The sequence below is a fragment of the Melospiza georgiana genome, chromosome 3 (assembly GCF_028018845.1).
Source record: "Melospiza georgiana isolate bMelGeo1 chromosome 3, bMelGeo1.pri, whole genome shotgun sequence".
Taxonomy (NCBI): domain Eukaryota; kingdom Metazoa; phylum Chordata; class Aves; order Passeriformes; family Passerellidae; genus Melospiza; species Melospiza georgiana.
In genome coordinates this window covers 38,784,949-38,804,466 of record NC_080432.1, presented here as the reverse complement: position 1 = coordinate 38,804,466, position 19,518 = coordinate 38,784,949, and the positions used below count along the sequence as shown (strand labels likewise).

General features: G+C 37.6%; 1 protein-coding gene across 3 annotated transcripts in view; it reads left to right on the top strand.

Moving 5' to 3' along the window:
* THADA (THADA armadillo repeat containing) overlaps window positions 1-19,518 on the top strand; it is a 152,378-nt gene that overhangs the window by 17,902 nt on the left and 114,958 nt on the right. For all 3 annotated transcript variants that reach the window (XM_058020033.1, XM_058020032.1, XM_058020034.1), the window contains exons 21-26: window positions 1,051-1,208; window positions 5,101-5,210; window positions 12,371-12,503; window positions 15,166-15,279; window positions 16,409-16,531; window positions 17,190-17,281. In XM_058020033.1, coding sequence (XP_057876016.1) covers window positions 1,051-1,208; window positions 5,101-5,210; window positions 12,371-12,503; window positions 15,166-15,279; window positions 16,409-16,531; window positions 17,190-17,281 — 730 coding nt within the window. The remainder of the gene's footprint in view (window positions 1-1,050; window positions 1,209-5,100; window positions 5,211-12,370; window positions 12,504-15,165; window positions 15,280-16,408; window positions 16,532-17,189; window positions 17,282-19,518) is intronic.

The following is a 19,518-nucleotide window of genomic DNA, read 5'->3' as shown; positions in this document are numbered from 1 at the left end:
ATATAATATATATATCATAAAATAATAAGCCCAGTCTTCTGAAATATGGAGCCAGATTCTCATCTCTTCCCTGGTCCTGGGACCCCTGTGAACACCCCCACAATAAAATAATTAACTTCTGGAAGATTGGGATTAATCTCTCTTAAGACACAAGTGAAAATCAATTATTTTGATATTGGCCTAGACTCTGTTGCCTTAAATGCGCTGTCAGGTAATCCTGAGCACCTTTTCTATCAAGCAGTGTTAATGTATTTGTTGTTGAGAAGTGTTATTGTGATTTTCCTCTCCAGTTTACACAAGGCTAGTGGAGACTATGTTAATGCAATACAACTTGTTGCATGAAATTACATAGCAGAAACTTCAGCTTGAAAGATTCCAGTGGTAAAATGTTAGGTAGTATTTGTCTGTTTTAATGAATAGCAGCTATGAAACTGAACCTTACAACGATAAAGAAATGGTAAACTTTGGCATCTTTAGTGTGGGCCAGAATAAATGTATAGAATATCCATACACTTGAAAATTTAATAGTTTATGCAAGTTTTGAACTTCCTTTCCCCGGTTGCTTTTCGTACGTTGGAAACGTGTGGGGCCGCATGTTTTGTTTTTCACGAGAAGGGACAAACGCGTGCAGGTGCCGCAGTGGCCGCCAGGTGGCGGCGGCGCGTCACAAACGCGTCTGGCTTCGGGAGGCGCCCGGAGCCGGCCGGGATCCATGGATGGGCAATGGATGGGCAATGAATGCCTGCCTGCGGAGGCGTGCCTGCTTCTGTGCCTCGGACTACGAGTAAATACCAGTTGGGACTCTTTAAAACAGCTCTTCTCTGGTAAAATGTTTATAGTACTGCCTTTTCCGAGTGTAAGAAAGTAAAGAAACTGTTGAACCAGCAATTAGTTTCAACAAGATTAAATTATCTTTTGGGCAGGGAACTTTAGAAACTTTTTCATAGTTAATTGTGTTTTTTAAGACAGGCTAAGTGGAGTTTAAATTACACACCTGCATCTGAGAACCTTGAGTTACACTATTGCATTTGTTGTGTTTTTGTTTTTAAGGCAAAGACAAGCAAGCGTGTGATGTCACAGCTCAAATGGTTCTTGTCTGCTGCTGGAGAAGCATGAAGGAAGTATCTCTGCTCTTAGGGACACTGTGTAAACTTTTGCCCTCACAGACTACATCTGAACCTTCAGAGGGTTTGATTACTGTAGAACAGGTAGGGAAATAATTTTTATAAGAAAACCTGAAATTTCCTCTGGGGTGGTGGTGAGGCAAAGGCGGTTTTCAGAATTTTTTTCCTTAAGTCTGTGTTCTGTTTGGGAAAAGTGCATTTTAAATTTCTTTGAATTGCCATAGTAAGGGTTTTCTTTGCTATACTTGGTTATCAGCCCTGTTTTGGTCCAGTGGTATCTGTAAAAACAGATAAATTAAGAAGTTACTATACATTACTAAAAAACTCATTCATTCTAATGGTATTGGATTATTTATGAGATGTGTGATGTGTTTAGGGATACCAATGCCTGTCTGCCACCCTCCCTGTTGTCTCTCTCTCAGGATATATTAGTCACTAATCAAATTGTTGAAATCTTCTAAACTGACTTCCTATTTGAAGTCTCTTTTGTCTCATTTTGAGCTCTACATATTGGGATTCTTCTTAAAGCTCTTCCTTAATTAGCATCAGAGTCAAGGGTTTTGAAAGTCAAACATGCTGAATAGTCCTAGTCTTGTCTTCCTCCTATCCATTGTTATGAATTATTTGTATGTAGTGTGATTGTATCTTTTTCCTCTGATTTTTTTTAATATGAGAGATCAGAAATGTTAATGTGCCATCTGGGTCTCTTGCAGAATGTTGAGTTCAGTGTTTTCAAGAAATTAGATTACCACAGGCATTTATTTGGCAAATATTTTGTGTTTATTGAATTTTTGTTTTAATTGATGACCTTTTCATTTACATATGTTTCAACAAAATCAATTTGCGTAGAAGACTGAAATATGAAAGGCCAGCTACCTTTTAACCTCCTTTTCTTTCCAACAGAAAACAGTTACTTAATTCTTCCTTGTTAGATGTTAGAACTCTACATTTTAAAATAAAACACAGTATTATATACTCCGGATTTTATTTCTTATCTAATGTTGTGGTGCCATGGAAATAGTGTTGGTGTCTTGATTCTTGTATTGTCTCCAGTGCTCATGTTTTCATCTGGTTAACAGCTGTGCTTGCTTTGTTGCTGGGGTCTGGAGGGCAGATGAGAGAACAGATATGCATTTCCACCATTATGTTCCTTAATCTGCACTAAGTCACAGAGGAATTGGTGTTTTAAAATGAGTCAGTTCTTACTGCAGCATCTGTTTTTGGAAAGCAGCATTAGATAGGTGCTCTTTCAGAAATAATACATTATTAAGGAAGGAGTTGGACTTCCATGATCTTTTGGGTCCCTTCCAGCTCAGGATTTTCTGTGATTCTATAAAGATGCCTTCTTTTCCTATTGATACCTCTTCAGCTTGTTAATGCTTCAGATAATTCCTGTAAAACAGAAGAAGAATGCTAATGGATGAGAAGTCAGTTTGAAATCCTGATTTTCCTCAGGCTTGCAAGGAAATATACAAAGAAAACTTTGGGCATTTTCTTGGGCATTTTCTTTTGTAAATTTGGGTCATTACTGTGTTCTGTACAAAAAAAGAAGGGTTTCATCAGAAATGACAAAAAATGTCAATACCATAGCTGCTAGGGCTTCAGACTTATTAACCACTTATCAGTGCTGACAAATAAGCAAGTTGGATTTTGTTGTCTTATGCATGTAGAACTTTTCTTTCAAGTTGCCCATTCTTTTGCTTAATTTTGGAACTATTGGAAGAGATTTAAGAATACAGAGAAGGAAAACTTTGAGAGAAACCTTGGTCAGCTTGCCTTGAGCCGGGCTAAGTAATTGTTGAGAAAAATCTGGTGCCACCTCTTGGCCAGGATGTGCCAGGCTGTTGCAAACCTTCCTCTTGTTGTACCATGCTCCACATCTAGGTCAGTAACTGTATGGTACAGCTATAGACAGACATAGGAAGTGCAGAATATAGCTGGAGGAATCTCTCTATCCAAATGCATTCTTTTCATTTTCCCTCTGATCCTGAAAGTCCAGCGATGGCAGGCTCAGAGCTCTGCCTGTTAATGAAATCCATATAAATAGTATCACGTAACCACCAAAATGGCATCTAATAAAGATTCTGTGGGGTTTTTTGCCATATGACATGCAAATTATGAGTGCTCCAAGTCTGGAGGAGCATTTAGTTCTTCCTCAATCTCCTGTTTATCTCACCTGGGAAGTTTTAAGACAATTTTAGGAGATAAGCTTGCCACAGCTGTGTGCCACAGTGAAAAGAAACAGGCAGCAGAAGTAAAGACTGAGTTGTCCCATGGCCTGTAATAATCTTTTGGAACACCTTGGAGAGAATTTATATCTTGAATACCCAAATTCTTGCCCTCAGCAGCAAGTCTGGCCCTGTACATTGTTTTATTAGTAAGGTTCACCTGATATATTCTAAATTTCTGACCAAGAACTGCGTTATGGTAGTGCTGCTTCTAGTCTGAGTTCAGTTTGATGCAAGCTTCTAGTCAGTGTGGCTGTTGCAAGAAACTCAGAAGTATAAATAGTAAAGTTGGAAGTTATGTGACCCCCCCCAAAAAAATTGCTTTGAATTCTAGAAGCGTAAGCATGGTGCTGGGACAGGCTGGTAAATTGATTTACATGTGTATGGATTTCTTGATTTGGTTTTGTTTACACACCTGGAGAATTGCCCTGTCTGTGGGTCAGTTCCTTGTGAATAAAGGGCACTTCTCTTTTTTGGACTAGAAAGCTGAAATGAAAACCTGTGGCTACATAAGCTACCTTAAAATCTACTCAGAAATAACTTTTTTAGATATCTCCATATCTCCAGTTGTTGTGTGTTTCACATTAGGTAAGTTTTAGCTGCAGGAAATAATTTGTAGATGGTCTCAGATTTGTTTTTTTTAATTAATGCAATCTCATTGCTTGGGTGATGCAAATTAGTTAACAGAGGTTGAAAAACCATAAAGGTAGATATGACATTAACTTCCCTGACAGCTTAATTACTTGTCAGGCTATTAAAGTATTAGAGCAATTGTATAAGTAACAGAACAAGCAGAATTTTATAAGCAGCTAGATGTGATTTTATGCATATTTTTATATAAAGGGTTTAAAGAAACTTTTACTGGAGAACTTCTAGGAAAAATTCCTGAAGTAAATTTTGCATAAGGCCATTAAGGATTTGCAATGCATTGTAAGCAAATTAAGTGGGAAGTTGGATTTAGACCATAAAAGTTGATGAGAATTAAAAGAAAAAACCCAACAAACAAGACAATTTATCCTTCGTGGAATTAGATTGTGTGGATCTGTAACTTCCAAACAGATTTAAAAACTTTGTGTTGTAATAGAGCTCTAGAAAATGAACTATAAGTGAAAGTTGAGGTATCACATTTGCAATTTTAATGCTTTTAAAAATAGCTCACATTCCAACATCATCTTCATTTTAAAATTGTTTCCAATGGTCAACAGCAATTATGCAGAATTCTGGAATGTTAGAAATTTTTATTTATATATGCATTATCTAATCTAATGTAGATTTGTTTCCCTTCGGTACAGTTTTTGGAATTTGAATTTCATATCTTGAATAGTTTAAGATTTTTTTTTCTACTGTTGTGCTTTAGTTGACATTTTCTTTGGTGTTTTTGGCAAGAGTGTAGCAAACAAGAAGGAATCTGCATTTGTTTCCCCTGAAAATCAGAGTTGTCCCTTTCTTCTCTTAAAATCTGAGTATGTCCATCACAGACAAATAACCAATTTCATGTCCTTTATATTTTTGGACTTTTTGAAAGGACACAGAACTACCCCCTTAACCTAAAAAAGAAGTATAATATTTGTTATCATTAAAGTAAGTGGGTGTTTTTTATAGTGCTTCTAGTTGCTTTTTGCTTGTACCAGTGACCCTTCCAGCCAGGGGGAGGATTGTTGCTTTGAACTGCAAAATATTTTGCATCTATAAATAAATTATGTGTATGTAATTCCAAATGGCTTAGTAATTTTTTCTTTCTCTTTTAGGTTAAAAATATTGGTGATTACTTTAAACATCATCTGCTGCAATCAAGGCACAGGGGTGCATTTGAATTGGCATATGCTGGCTTCGTGCAACTTACAGAAATGCTTTCCAGGTAGAGGATGGACAACTTGCTGTGCTTTTAATACAAGTTGTAACCAATTTTGGCATTGTCCCTGAAGTTGAGCTGTGCAGGCAGATCCTTGCTTTCATGTGGGTTTTATTTAAGTTTGGTGTAGGCACGATTATGACAGTTACATGATGTCTGTGACTTGGACTACAATACTTATGGTTAGAGATGGTGCTTAGGCATTGAAAAATGATACAGACATATAATGCTTGCTGCATTTTTCTTCATTTCTGGCATCTTAGTTTCCTGAACAGCTCTTAAAAGCTCTTGGGGAAAGTAGGAGTGTAGAGTTCTTCCATTTCACTCCCCTTTTTCTGGTCCTTTGTGAAAATGTATGCCAGACTTTTTGCTTTAGCCAGGACATTTTCTTGGAAACTTCTGTTACCTGTCACAGAGTTGGTTATTGTGACATTTGGAAGACTACCTGACAGTGCATCACAGGGTGTGATATGCGCTCTGGCTTTTTTTCTTTCCCCTTGTAACTTTATCTTTTCCTAGAAGAACTAAGTGAACAGAATTGTCCTGAGGTCTGGGCAAGATCATTGGAATTTCCATTACATGCTTAGCTACTGATTTCAAGTGCTGGTTATGTTTCTTTGTGGTATACAGTGTTTATATCCTATCCATGTTTTAATAAGACAAACTAAAATTTTTACTGACTACGTAAAGTTTGGTAGGTTTTTTTATTGTTGGGTTTTTTTTTTTAATGAAAGACCAGTCAGATTTTCAATTTGAAGTACCTGTATTTTCATGCCAATGGTAGGCTAAGTAACCAGTGTTCCCCTTTTGCCCCACATCAGCCAGTTTGAGGTGCAGATCTGTTTCTTCTTTGTTTCATACTGGAAACAGTTTTGGTACTTTTAGTACAGACTGGCTGGCTGATGTGGTGTGTCCCCTCAGAAGATTTTCCCAGCAGAGCTGAGGCTTGGTCTCTGCTACAGGATGCTGGGTGAGGCTGCTGCATCTGTGTAGCAGCAATGCTGCAGAAATGGTATTTGACACGTGGTGGTGTTGGTTCTGTGTGCCAGAGGGATGTTAAACTGCATGCCATGATTCTCTTGGTGATCTCTCTCTCTCTCTCTCCAAGGTGCATTATTTTCTTTCAGGTATTAGTAATCGGAGGGATTTCAAATTGGATTGAGGAGTTTGAGTGCTCACACAACCTTGCTTTACACTTGGTTGTTTACTCAAAAAGAAAAAAAAAAGAAACTTATTGCTTATCTTCTTGCCTGTCCATATGTTTTACATACACTTGTTTCCTTATTTTGCTTCTGCTTTGCCGATAGAGAAGCCTCAAACCCTTCTCAGCGCACCTATATAATCTGGAAAATTTTGTTTCCTTATTTAAACATTGGGGTGTTCTTCTGTACCATGAAAACTTGGTGCAGGAAGTTCTGAAGTGATGTAAGTTTTCTCCCATCAGCATGAAGAGAGAGTCTGGCCATCACAGTAATACAGTTTATAAAAAAAAAAACAACCAACAAACAGACCTTTTACTACCACGAATCTGGGAGGAGAAAGAAAGTAATCCAGGCAGGTACAGCCCCCCTGGTCTGATCTCAATGAATATCAGGACTCTCTTGTAGCAAAGGCAAAATAAAAAGCAGGGAATAATGGAAGACATCTAAAACATGCAGTCAGTTTATAGCAGACTCACTATTTTTCTTTGATTTTCAGTTTTGAAATTTCTTTTAGAAGCTGAGGCAAATAGAGTAGAGCAAATATGCCTAGATTTTGGAAAAGTTGTTGATGTGTTTGGTGCCCCTCCTGCTTTCTGCCATTGTATTTAATGGAGCAGAATCCACTTAACAGCAGCCTTATGTTAGGTTGAAAAATGAAGAGCCAAGCCCAAGAGAACTCTGCTTGCCTGAAAATTATTCAAACATTAAGTGATATGTATGTATCATCCAAAACAAAAGCCCTCCAAAATTAAGGAAGTTTCCTCTTTTGAATTAGCAGATGTCTGTTACAATTTTTTTGGTTATCCATATTGCCTAGCATTTTTTAAGTTAAGATACTTCAAGCAGAGCAAGTGCTCCTTTGGGAAAAAGATTTATAAGAACTGGAGAGCAGCTCTGTGGATGTACATTAGTTTCAAGGAAAGACAATATTTTCCAGGAACTACAGGTCTCAAGGCTTATATTTGTATTTAAAACAAAGGAGAAAGGAGACTGATACCAGAACAGGAAATGACTCTTTGATTTTGTCTCCGGGGACATGAGGAATATTTTGAGACTCTCCTCCAAAAGGGAGGAATTAAGTCTCAGTGATTGCAGCTGCCTTGCAGGTCTGTTGATTGTCATGGAGCCTTTCCATGTCCCCTGCTGCAGCGGGGGGCTCCATTCTGCCCTGAATCTCAGCTGGCCTGCCTCTCTCCACTGCTGAGAGGCTCATGGGCAGTCCTGGAGCATGTGTGTCAGAATCTGTATTAATTTACTGCTGTGTCCACAAATGCCAGAGCAGAAAGCTTTTGTCTGGGGCAGCTTATAATAAATAATGTACAGCTTTTGATACCTTGTTGAACAGGATTGAATTCTAGATGTGCAGAAGCATTCCTGACACTTGAATTTGTCCTTTCTGTAAAACACAGTGAAAAATCTGTCACTAAGACTGTGCCAGGCATTTATGAATGACTCCAATTGAACACAGTCCTTCACTTATTTCTAGCCAAGCACTTTTTAAAAGATTTTTTGCTGCAGTGTCTTTTTCTGACCTTGATTTTAGCTGTACAACACTTAGCACCAGTCCTTATAAGTACCAAGAACATACTTGTTTTCTAGACAGGATGGTATTCAGACCTGTTTGAGTTAGTGGTGAAAGAAAAATATTTCCTCTGCAGAGATTTCTTAGAAACTTGATGAAATTGATCTGTCTTGAAATTGGGATGTAAATTGCTGAGTCTGCTCTAATATGCAGGTTACCATTCTTCTGTTTCCCTGTTGATACTCCTTCTGGGAGTGTCCTGCTCCCTTTTTCATGCCTGCTTAATGTTGCCTGCAGCTGCACCTTCAGAAAACCATAGAGTTACATAACAAGCAACATTCATATCAGTGAAATAAGCAATATGTTTTTAAAAAGGGTATTTCCTGTCAAAGGCCTGGAGAAATTAAAAAATGCTCATTTGGTCTGATAACATGGTGATTCAGGAAAGTCAGAAATCTGTTTTAAACTTGAAAACTTGAATCTCCTGTAGTCCTTATTACTCAAGCAATTTCTCTGTCCCAAATGACATTTTGCCTGCTTTGCATTTCTTTTATTCAGTGATCTCTTTCTTGAGAGATCAGGTAGATTTCTGGAAATCTGAAATGGTGTTGCATAGTTATGGTGGTAGTGCTTTGCTTCACTAAAGTTGCAGAATGCAAGTGTAAGGTTTGGGAAGAGTAATGTCATACAGTGCAATGTGTTTACTTAGGAATAATTTATTTTGAAAACTTTCAAATATTTGATTGGAACTTAAATAGGGGTGAGCACTATTTTATGGGGTGCAGTAAGTTAGGTTCATAACAGTTTTGTGGAAAGCTGTAATTTACTGCATGATGAAAATCATGCTTTTATTTTAAAAATGTTTTATCTGTCAGTATCAGTGAAAATTACTTATCTGTACCTAGTCAGTGTCTGGTCTTCTGTAATATTTCATTTGGGGAACACTAATCCTTAGCAGCAAACTCTGCTTCTATCTCATTTTCTTGCTCAGAAGTGACTGTTGCTCTTTGCTTTCCCAGCCTGCTGTGATCTGCCAGGAGGGCTTGTAAAATGGAAATATTGCTAATGGACTTTCTAGTGAAACTTACCAATATTGTAAATAACTTTTTAGCAAAAGCGTAATCACAGATGTGAAGGAAAGAATGTTGAAGGGAGAGAAAGTGGGGAGAAACACTGCTCTTATATATTGAGATGCTTGTAGTGTTAGGAAATACATGGCATGAGGAAGCATGAGATACAATGTTAAGGCACTGCTCAGGCTGGAGATGTATTAATTTTTAACACTGTTCATGTTTTACCTCCCATATCTTTCCCGGCTTGCTGTGAGAGAGACATGGGGTAATGATGCTGTCTGAAATTTTGAAGGCATCCAAGGTTCTCTCTGCTCTGCTTTGCCCAAAGAGAAACCTCAAACCCTTCTCAGTGCACCTGTATAATCTGGAAAATTTTGTTTCCTGTAGAGTGGATGCTATGAAAAGGAGGATGCAAGTGGAAGGACTTGGTAGTTTCAGAGGAGTTGTTCTTAAAGGCAGACTTGTAACTGGAATAGTAGTGTTTTTGAGGTTAGATTCTGGTCTCAGAAGTACCAGGGGCAATATTGTGTCTATAAAAAAATGGGAATCACATTACTTATGTGAAAAAGAATAATACTGCAGGCCCGTTGAGACAGAAGAAAAATGGTGAAAGAAACCCACTTCTTTCCTAGATAGGAACTGCTTACAGGGATTGGAATCACTGAATTCTGGATATACACATGTCAAATAATGCTTCTGGTCATGAGATGTTTATGCCACATGGCACTTGCATCCAGGAGGGCCAAATTCAAGATTGACCCGTTGTTAACACACCATTTATTTCAGATAGGAGAAAATACAGATATATGACTTATGGGGAGGAGTTTAGCTTTAATTTAGGATTGTCAGGCTTTTGTACTCATTGATACTGAACACAGAAGGGGTTTGGGGCATTTATGAAATTGTTTAAGTTGACAGATGAAGAGAGAGAAAATTGTGGATTACACTTAATGTACTGCATCTTAAGTAATTTGTGTATCAACTTACTGGGTTGCATTTTCATTATCACCAATATTTGTTTGATCTGGTAGAAATAATTACTGTTTCATTCTGGAAAATGACATTTCATCTTGAGGCCTTAATTTTTTTTATTGTAAAGCTTTGTTATTCTTAAAATTTAGGGCCACCTGCTTCTTATGACAATATTCTTCTTGCCAGACCACAAGGAGACAGAGCTGCCAAGTGGAAGGGAGTAGTCATCTCCATTGCAAAGTCAATAGTCTCTAATGTTTCTAACTCTACAGCAGTAACTCTTTCACCTTCTAATAAATAAAAGTGCATTGGTGGGTGACTGAACAAGGTAGAATTACTTGTGGTAAGATCAAAGCGGTTTGGCTTTAAGGGAGTCTGAGGTTTATTTGACTTGAGTATGCTTCTCCTCTTTCTACTAATACTGAGAGGAGAAGGATCCCTCAGTTTACTTAAGAATAAAATATTCAGTGTGCTACGCAGCAAATTCTAAATATTTCCTTAATGCTTTACTTTGTGCTTCTCTGCACCCCAGCAGATGTAGGTATTTCTCATGGGTGTTCATGTTAATACTAAGATAACACACTGAAGTGAGATGAGCACTGTTCTCTGAGTGATTGAATGCATAATTAAAATTCTGCATAGTTAGGGAGGTAAGACCAGGTGTCTCCATGATCAGAAGGAGCAGATTTTGCAGAATGTGTTGATGTGGATGAACAGAACTGCAAATTAGTGTCTTAATTGCTGAGACTCATGGAGGAGATCTGTAAGAAATTTTGTGTGGCCTCAATCCTAGAGTTGTATCCTCATTGTGTACCCAAAAGTGAGCAAAGGAATGCATCCTGAAAGTAACCCAGGGCTAACACTTATCAGCAAAAGAGAGTAGTTAAAGGAAAAGAGAACTCACTGTGAGTTTCCAGGTTAGTCTGTTTGCCTCTGTCATGGGCTTGGGGCAGGAAGTGCCATGGTATGAGATGAGGAATTGCTTGTGAAGCCCAGTTCTTGTTGAGCTCTGGACTGGTGCTTTGCATTCTGACTGTCCTTTAAAAGAGGTGCTGCCCTTAAAAAATGTGGAGAATGCCTGGCAGCAGTGTAGGAAATGTGGTGGAAATCCTGCAGGAGTTATTGAAGAGTAAGAAGTGTCCTGTGTCTTCTGCTGACCTGTCTGGCACTTCCTGTGACCTCAGGTTTCTGCATTACTATTTTTCTGGGTTTTCTTGTAAAAGAAGGAAAGGTGTGTTTCACTGGAGATTAAAGCCTCATTTATTGTTCATGACCAGGTTTTTAGACAAAGTATATTCTTGCTTTAATAAGAGGAGGATGAAGAAGGGAATAGATGTAGACCTTCCATTAGATTTTGCTTTTCACACCAGTACCTGCTGCCTTTTACCTCTGCTTTTAAATTCTTTATTTCAGTCACCCAGGTAGAAAACTTGATTGTAGTCTAACTGTAGGTCTCACTACCTCATCATGAATTTAATTATAGTTTGTATTTTTAGGTAAGGCAAGTCCTGCATGGTTGAGATAGTTGCAGCTGTATTGCCCACAGTGATGAATTATTTCTTCTACTCTGAATCACCTATCAAACCAGTGTGACAGGTTTTAATAACAATGTCCTGTTAATAGAAATTTTTGTAACAATGAATGAGCCTTTTGGAACATTGACATGAGATTAATGGGCTGGTGTTGCACGCTGAATGTGGTACATTTCATTGAAATGAACAGCAACAGTAATGGAAGTGGACTTGAGTTTTTCCTTGGAAGCTGTTTGCTTTCAGGCAATGCTGAGTTTTATAACTGCAGAGGAGGAGTATTTGATGATAGGAGAGCAACTGAAGTGCTTTACAAAAAGTTTGACTGACTTAATATTGAAAAGAGCACAGTGTCTTGTTTTTCATTCCTTCCATTGCTCTGAGCTTTGCAGGGTTATTTACATAATGTGTACTTACTTTGAGGGGCTTCAGATTCAGTTTGTATGTTTATAAACATCAATAATAGTATAAAGGGGTGTATATCAGCTACTGTGTGGCAGCAGAGATATGAATTTGTGAAGTGTCACTTCCTGCACAGTGGCTGATGTGCATATGTCCTTGCCTTTTTTCTCCAGAACATGGTAATAATTTCTGGCAGAAGAGACTTGTTGCAGCAAAACACAGATTCTTGTTTTCTGTACAGTTAAATGTATTTTGCTAATGGCACTTTATAAGTAGGGTTAATATTATTTGTACCAACACTGGAAAAAATATACACTTTTGTTTAAATTTAAGCTGATTTCATAATAAAAATTGGAGATGTTAACATACAGTAAGAAATACTTACTCAGGTTGCTCAATGCTTTCTTTGACTTCGTCCTTGTTTTATTCACTTGTTTCATGTTTCTTATGTATCTGTTTGATGTAGATGTAACAGTGAGAGTCTGCACAAGATGCCAGAGCACTGGCTAAGCTCTGTGTTAGAAGAAATCAAATCTTGTGATCCTTCTTCCACACTGTGTGCAACCCGACGGAGTGCAGGAATTCCATTCTACATACAGGTACCAACTTGTGTCACTGCCTCTGATTTAAATATATTCTCCAGAAAGGACATTAAAAAAAAAGGAATTACATATTTACTTTTCCCACTTCAGCCTCTTTTGATCAATTGTTTGGTTTTTTTATAGAGATTTTTATTGCCTTTGTGCAACCAAGAAGCTGTTGGTAATTAAGCTATGTTTGGCGCCTCAGTTCTGTTGACTTGAGATTTTTGGCTTGTGGTAGATTTCAATGGCATTTCTAAAGACTGTGTTTAGGCTTTATGTTGCAACTGTAATAATTCTGGCAAATTCACAAATTAATTCACAGATTAAGTCAGGCTTTAACTATGTGCTGCTTCAGTATGAAGTAGCAGAATATGAACAGACCTTCACAGAATTGCAAAATGGTGACCTGTTAAACACTGGAAAGAACTTGGGAAGGCCACTCACCAGCAGTAAAGCACAAGTAATAGTGTCACACTGACTGGTGTTGACTGGAGTCTCAAGTGCAATGAAGGAGTGCATTGCTGAAGACTTCTATCTGAGAACGTGGGGCCGTGCTCCCACATTCTTCCCACTCCCTGTGTTACCCTCAGCTCCATCAATCCCAGCCCCTTTGACTTCTGCCAAGTTCAGAACTGATGGCAGGGTGGCAGAGTTTTGTCTCTCCTTGAAGTGTCACCTCTTGCTGAGTGCCCCACATTAGTAAGCAGCACCTCATCTGCATCCTTGTGGATCAGTCACTGCAGAGTTTGTTCTGCAGATTACACTTCACCTATTTTCATTCCTTTGTTCCTTAAAGCAGCCATATTTGCTTTCCCCTAAATTAACCTCCATGATCTTGATTTTCAACCAGTTTTCTAAGACAGGAGTCCAAGAGTAACAGTATGGTTTGTAACTTTCTCCACACTCAGAAGTACAGTCTCAAGCACGTTCCAAGGATCTGAGGGACTGCTGGGAGCAAGCTCTCCCTGCCAGAATAATTCATCTTGCTTTTTTTCCACTCTGAGTTTGCCCTGAGAAAGTTGAGGCAGCCAGCTTCTGTCTGACCTCTAAGGTCAGTCACAGCCTGCTCCTGGCTTTGCTAGATGTGTGTGCAAGGCAGCAGAGATCAGAAGTAGGGCACTGGCTTTAGAGACATTTTTCCTGTTCAGTTTCAGCACTTAAATATCTTTCTCACTTCTAAGAGTAAGTTGTCTGCAGAAAAAAATTGATTTCATGTTTTCTGGTTTCCCCATTCACACCACAGACTTTGAATCTGATGGACATTATCTAGTTTTAATCTTATTAATGTGGGAAAAAAAGCAGCATGTTTGAATCAGTCCTTTATGTAAAAATTTAGGTTACTGGAAGGACTAGGTGGACCCAGTGATATCCCTCTGCATGTGTAGTCTGCAGTTGGCCTACTGATTCCACAGGGCAAAGCTTGCATTGTGGGTAAATAGATCAGAGGCTTCTTTTTTGACAGCTCTGGAAGAGTTCAGAGTTTAGTCAATTAGCAGGAAAGTTTAAAATTAACATTGGAATTAGTCTGAAATAAACTGTTTTCATACTGTAATTTTATAGTGAAGAGGGATGGCAGTGTTCTTTGGAAATAGTTTTGAATGTGTCTGTAGATTCAGTAAAATGAGTTGAACTTTCAATGCCTTGTGGCATTTAGATAATAAAAATATGAGCTGTAATGTGTATCCTAACAGCAGTAAAAGAAGGATATTTTATTACTGCAGTGTGGTCTCTTTGCTATTTACATCCTATGCTGTGTTCTTGTGAACTTAAATAGATCTATTTTAATGAGAATATGTAATTTTTTAGATTATAACCATTCCATGACCTCTTTTAAATAGGAATGTTATTACTGCAAAGGTGCAGCTCCATTTAGTGGGTGGGAAAATATGGTTTTCAGCTTTAACATTATGAAATTTTAGTCTTCAGGTCATTCTTCTCTCTTTCATACTTCATGAACACCTTTTTTTTCCCCACCTGCCCTCTCTGTTTCTCCTATCATTAAAGATACTGATACACTGACAGAAACTACTCCTGGGTTTCTGCCTAAACTCTGAAATTCATTTGGTTCTTACTGATGCTGAACAGACTCTAGGCCCCAAAGCTCAAATAGATAATAATCTTTTATTGGTAATAAATGATTTATGATTATCCACTTGTCCTAACTTGGAAAAATTCAACAAGAGCTGCTAGATAAAGAGAGAGGCTGTTCTAAATTCAGTCCTGAAGTTTAGAGAACTAATTTAGAGTATTTTCATCTCAGCTGGCTGTCCAATCCACTGAAATATTGTTTGGAGAGGGATACATCTCTTCCCTTATTTCAAAAACGTGCTGCTTGTTTTATCCTGTGTTGCAGACCAGAATTTATTATTTGGCCAGCCCTTGTCATCTCATACAGTGTTATTAACCTTAAAAAAAATCCATGCTAGGAAATGTAAGTATGTGTAGTACAGCAGATACTTTTGCTGTCCAAAATGCTGTGACTTGTATACTGACAAGCTTTGAACAAGGCTGAGTTGAAACTGAAACTTCATTTTTTGTTAATTTTTCTTAGTCATTCTGTATGGTCAGAAGCTAGGCTGTGATGTGGTAAATACAGGAATGAGAGAAGAACTGGTAGTAAAAAAAAAAAAAAGGCTAGAAGCACTTGATTTTTAATTTTTTTTTCTCCTTTCTATAGGCTTTGTTGGCATCAGAACCAAAGAAGGGCAAAACAAATTTGCTGAAAATGGCAATGAAAGAATTGATATCTCTGGCTGCACCTTTGAATGAATCTTTAAGTGTAATTCCACAGGTAAAATTCAGCCTCTCATCAAAAGGCAAATCTCAAAAGTGTGTTTACACCATTTGAAGCAGTTAAGCAGAGTGTGTGTTTTTAATGAGGATATTCTGTTCTAACTGTCTATAGCTAGATTTTAAAAGCTTTGCATGTGTAAAGGTTACAAATTTACTGTAAAACATACTAAAAAGTGGATTGGGCATAATTCCATAGTTTTTTTTTGGTACAGCCAATGAAGTCATATATGAGCAATTTACTGCCTCGAGTATATTTTTAAACAGATAGATAAGTAACTTCCTTTTTACAAGTTTGTAGCTGAACAAGCAAGCTTTGCTTACATTTAAAGTAAATAAATGAGTTATTTATGCATGAATCATAGTAAAACACTACATGAAAACTGATTTTAGTCATACTTAGTAACTTCTAAAACTTAAATACATACATTAAAAAATATTTTAAAGGCAAGACCTTTATCTTCAAAATGTTATAATTTGCTTTCTGTCTGTTTGTAAGTGCAAGCCATAATTTGTTCCCATCCCATAAGGATGTCCTAATGACTCTGCCAGATTTACTGCTGGTATAAATTTATGTAGCCTTGTTAAAGTCTGTGTAACTATGTGTATTGCCACCTTCCCTTACAGAGGGTAGAGAAATGTCAGAAAATGTTCCACGTGGTAGAGCAAGCCTGGTTGTCAGTTTTAGCTTAATATTGCCCTCCTGTGAGCTGTAGTTTATTTTTTCTCACAGTATCCACAGCGTGTGAAGAATGTTGGAAAAGATGATTCTGAACTTCAAAAGTTATTTTTACAGCCATGATAAGCTAAGGATAAAAGAATGTTGGCCTTCACTTGCAATGCCTGGACTATAATTTTTAGAGGAATATATTTTTAAACTATAACTGCTATTAACTGGGTTTACTGCAGCACTATTTTAATGTATTTTTAAGCAGCAGTATTGCTTGTATTTAATACGGAAATAAAGTGCTGTAAATGTGAGTATAGATTGTTTTTGCTTTGCATATTCACTGTTTTTACATAAATGAAATTTATGTAAAAATTTAAATCTTCACTGTAATTACATAAATGAAATTTAAGATATTTACTTATGAATTTATACTTTTCATTTATTTCTTCTCCCACCACAGGTTCATGCTTTAAATATCCTCCGAGCACTGTATAGGGATACACGTTTAGGTGAAAACATCATGCCTTATGTTGCAGATGGAATAAAAGCATCAGTTCTGGGGTTTATGTCACCTGTCTGGGCAGTAAGTTAATTCTTCATTTTGCTTCTCCAGTTTACCAGGATATAGTGGTCCTGTTCAGTGAAGCTTTGGTCATATTTATAAATGGCAGTACCATAATTTCTGAAATGTAGTATTTTAAGGTACAGTAAAAAATAATAGACCTGCAAAATTAAGTCATAATTTTGGTTGTGTTTTTTTGGTTTTGTTTAATTTTTCTTAATGTGAAGTGCTGATATCCACAAAAAGTAGGGACAAAGATTACCTTATAGGTTAAAGTCTCTCTGGCTGTTAAATTTTGAGTCAGTGCACTTAGCTAGTAAGAAGTGCATTTGCATTCATTCTCACTGTTACTTTGCTCTTGAATTAAAGAGCCCATATGGCATGTTCAGGTGGAGCACTTCATGATCTTCTCTGCATAAGGGTGAATGCTTTGAACCACTAAAAATCTGGATACATTCCCTGTAATACAGATAGGCATCTCCAAAGAACCTGACCTTTCCAGTAGAATCATCTTCATTGGAAGGATGCTCTGAATTAATAGTTTCCATGTGGTGACCCCTGTAGCTTGCTTTTCACTCAGCTGTTATTTTTTTTACTGTACATTAATGGCTGTATTTAAAAAAAAAAATCATACATTTCAAAGGGATTTTTCAAACATAGTTTTTACTTTTTCCTCTAGGTACGAAATTCATCTACACTGCTTTTTAGTGCCCTGATTACAAGAATTTTTGGAGTTAAAAGAGAGAAAGATGAAAATTCCAAAAAAAATAGGTAAGTTTCACTTTGTATCAGATACAAATTTGCAAAACATGACCTTAGCCAACAGCAATTTGAAAATGTTGCTTGCTTTATGGATATATTTGAATCAGGATGTTAGAGGAACGTCTAGCTGTGCTTATATCATGCTGTCAAGAGGTAAGTGGTAGGGCCAGAAATGTCTGTTGTTAAACACAGAGTTAATTTGTACTCAGGTGCAATTTCTCAGGAGTGGAATGTTGCTGGGAGGTTTTGCTGCCAGTGGCTCTTCCCAAAGCCAGGGGCTCTCATGGTCACAAAACAGACCTCTTGCTCTTAAGAGCAAAGAGAAAGGGGGTAAAAGAGGAGAGGTACAGTGGTTACACATGTGTTCACTTCCTTCTAGGGCAGACCTGGAGTTAATTTCGCCCCTACTTATTTGATTTTCCTCTTTAGTCTTCCTACTCTAGAACACTGTCATCTCTTTCCTCCAAACTCTAAAAATTGCAGCTTGCAGAGCCATTTCTCTTCCAAGGGACACTGCCTTGGATTCTGTAGTCCTGCTTCAAATCCCTTACTATTTCACTTTATGTAAAAACAGTTCTCCTCTAACTCTTAAAACTCCCTAGTCCTGATCATTTCAATTTCTTTGCACCCTCCAGTTACTGCACAAGGACCCCTCTGTTTTCTTTGGCCTCTTCCTTGAACTTTTTCAGCAAACGAAGCATATCCATGCCCTGCTCTCTGTAACTGAGGTTTCTGCTCTAGGAGGGATGTGAAAATAACCCTGGATGTAGAATAAACTCATTAAAAAGTATTCCTGGGTAAGCCTGTGGGGCCATAGAGTGGTCATGGTATGGATATTATGGTAACCATTTCAGAAATTCCTAATGGATTTTCACATCACAGGCAAGGCATGCAGTTTCTGAAAGAAGGCAGTTGTTACAATTTACCTTCAGAAATTCCACCCCTTTTATCGTGGTTCCTTACTGTTGATCTGTGTAACTAATAAATTTTTCATGCATATTTTGAAAAACTAGATGTCTTGGGATAATACTGGTCTGCCATCTTTTAAATGCTACATAGATCCCATTTTAGCTGAATGAAATAGTTAATTTCAGGTGTCACTTGAAAAACTTTGTTACTGTGCATGTATGAACATGAGGAAGAAATACAGGTGGGAAACTGAAGGGAGATTTGCCTTAGAAAATAACTCTTTCCCAAAACAATTTGAGATGTTAACTGCTCTACTGCATGAAATTATTCTTGTTTTGTCACATATCCAAATAATTTCTAAATTCAGTCCTGTAACCCTCTTGTAGCTCAAGCAGAGCAGTAAAAAGTGTTTTTCACTTCTTGCCTTCCTACTTTTGTTATATAACAGCATTTAAAGTTGCTTTTTTCCTTTAATTTTTATATTGAGCACTTACTGAAAGAGACAGACACCCTGCTTTTTTAAACTTGTATCTTTGGGAAAAAACTTGGCACTAACTTCTGCAATGGGGAGGCAAAGTGACTTCTCAAATGTATGCAGTATGATGATCTGTGGAATCTGAGATTTCCGTTTGTGAAGCTGCAGAAAATAATGCATTTGAGCTTCTGTTGGATATGGGAGATACCAGAACAAAGGATCTTTTATGTAGCTAAATTAAATTTTTTAATGACAATGTTAATATTTACGTAACTGGCACCGTTGACTTGCTTCTCTGAAACTTTTGTTTACAGTAATTTCTCTGTATTAATTTTAACCAAAAAATGTTAAAGCTGGGCTGACTTTATTTTCTTCGTCATTTGATTAATGGTTGTGCATTAAACATTGCATGAAATCACTTGTGCTGTTTTCCATGTGTGCTTGTCAGAACTGTGACACAGGGATTAGGAAGACATTTAAGGCAGGTCTCTGAGATAGAGGAGTTATGAAAACAGGCAGAGATTTGATTTGTAGTTCCTGTCCCTGCAGGAGAGCCCCACAGGTGGGTATGAGGTGGGCTGTGTTTGGGAAGAGAGAGGTCTGTGTTTCTGTGGTTTGGCACCACGAGGTGTCACCCTTACTGCACAGCTCCTTGCAGCCTCATCCCTGGGTGCAGCTGTGCTTGGGTGCTTCTCTTCTGGAGCTTTAAACTCAAGGAGTGTTTTGCTCAGACAAAATTAATCTGTTAAAACCAAGTAATTTTCCCCCACTTCCAAAGCACTAGCATTTTAGCAATTTCAATCTATAGGAGCTTTTGTGGAAGTCACCTGGCTTTAGACTGCTTGTTCTGTTGCCTTGAGGA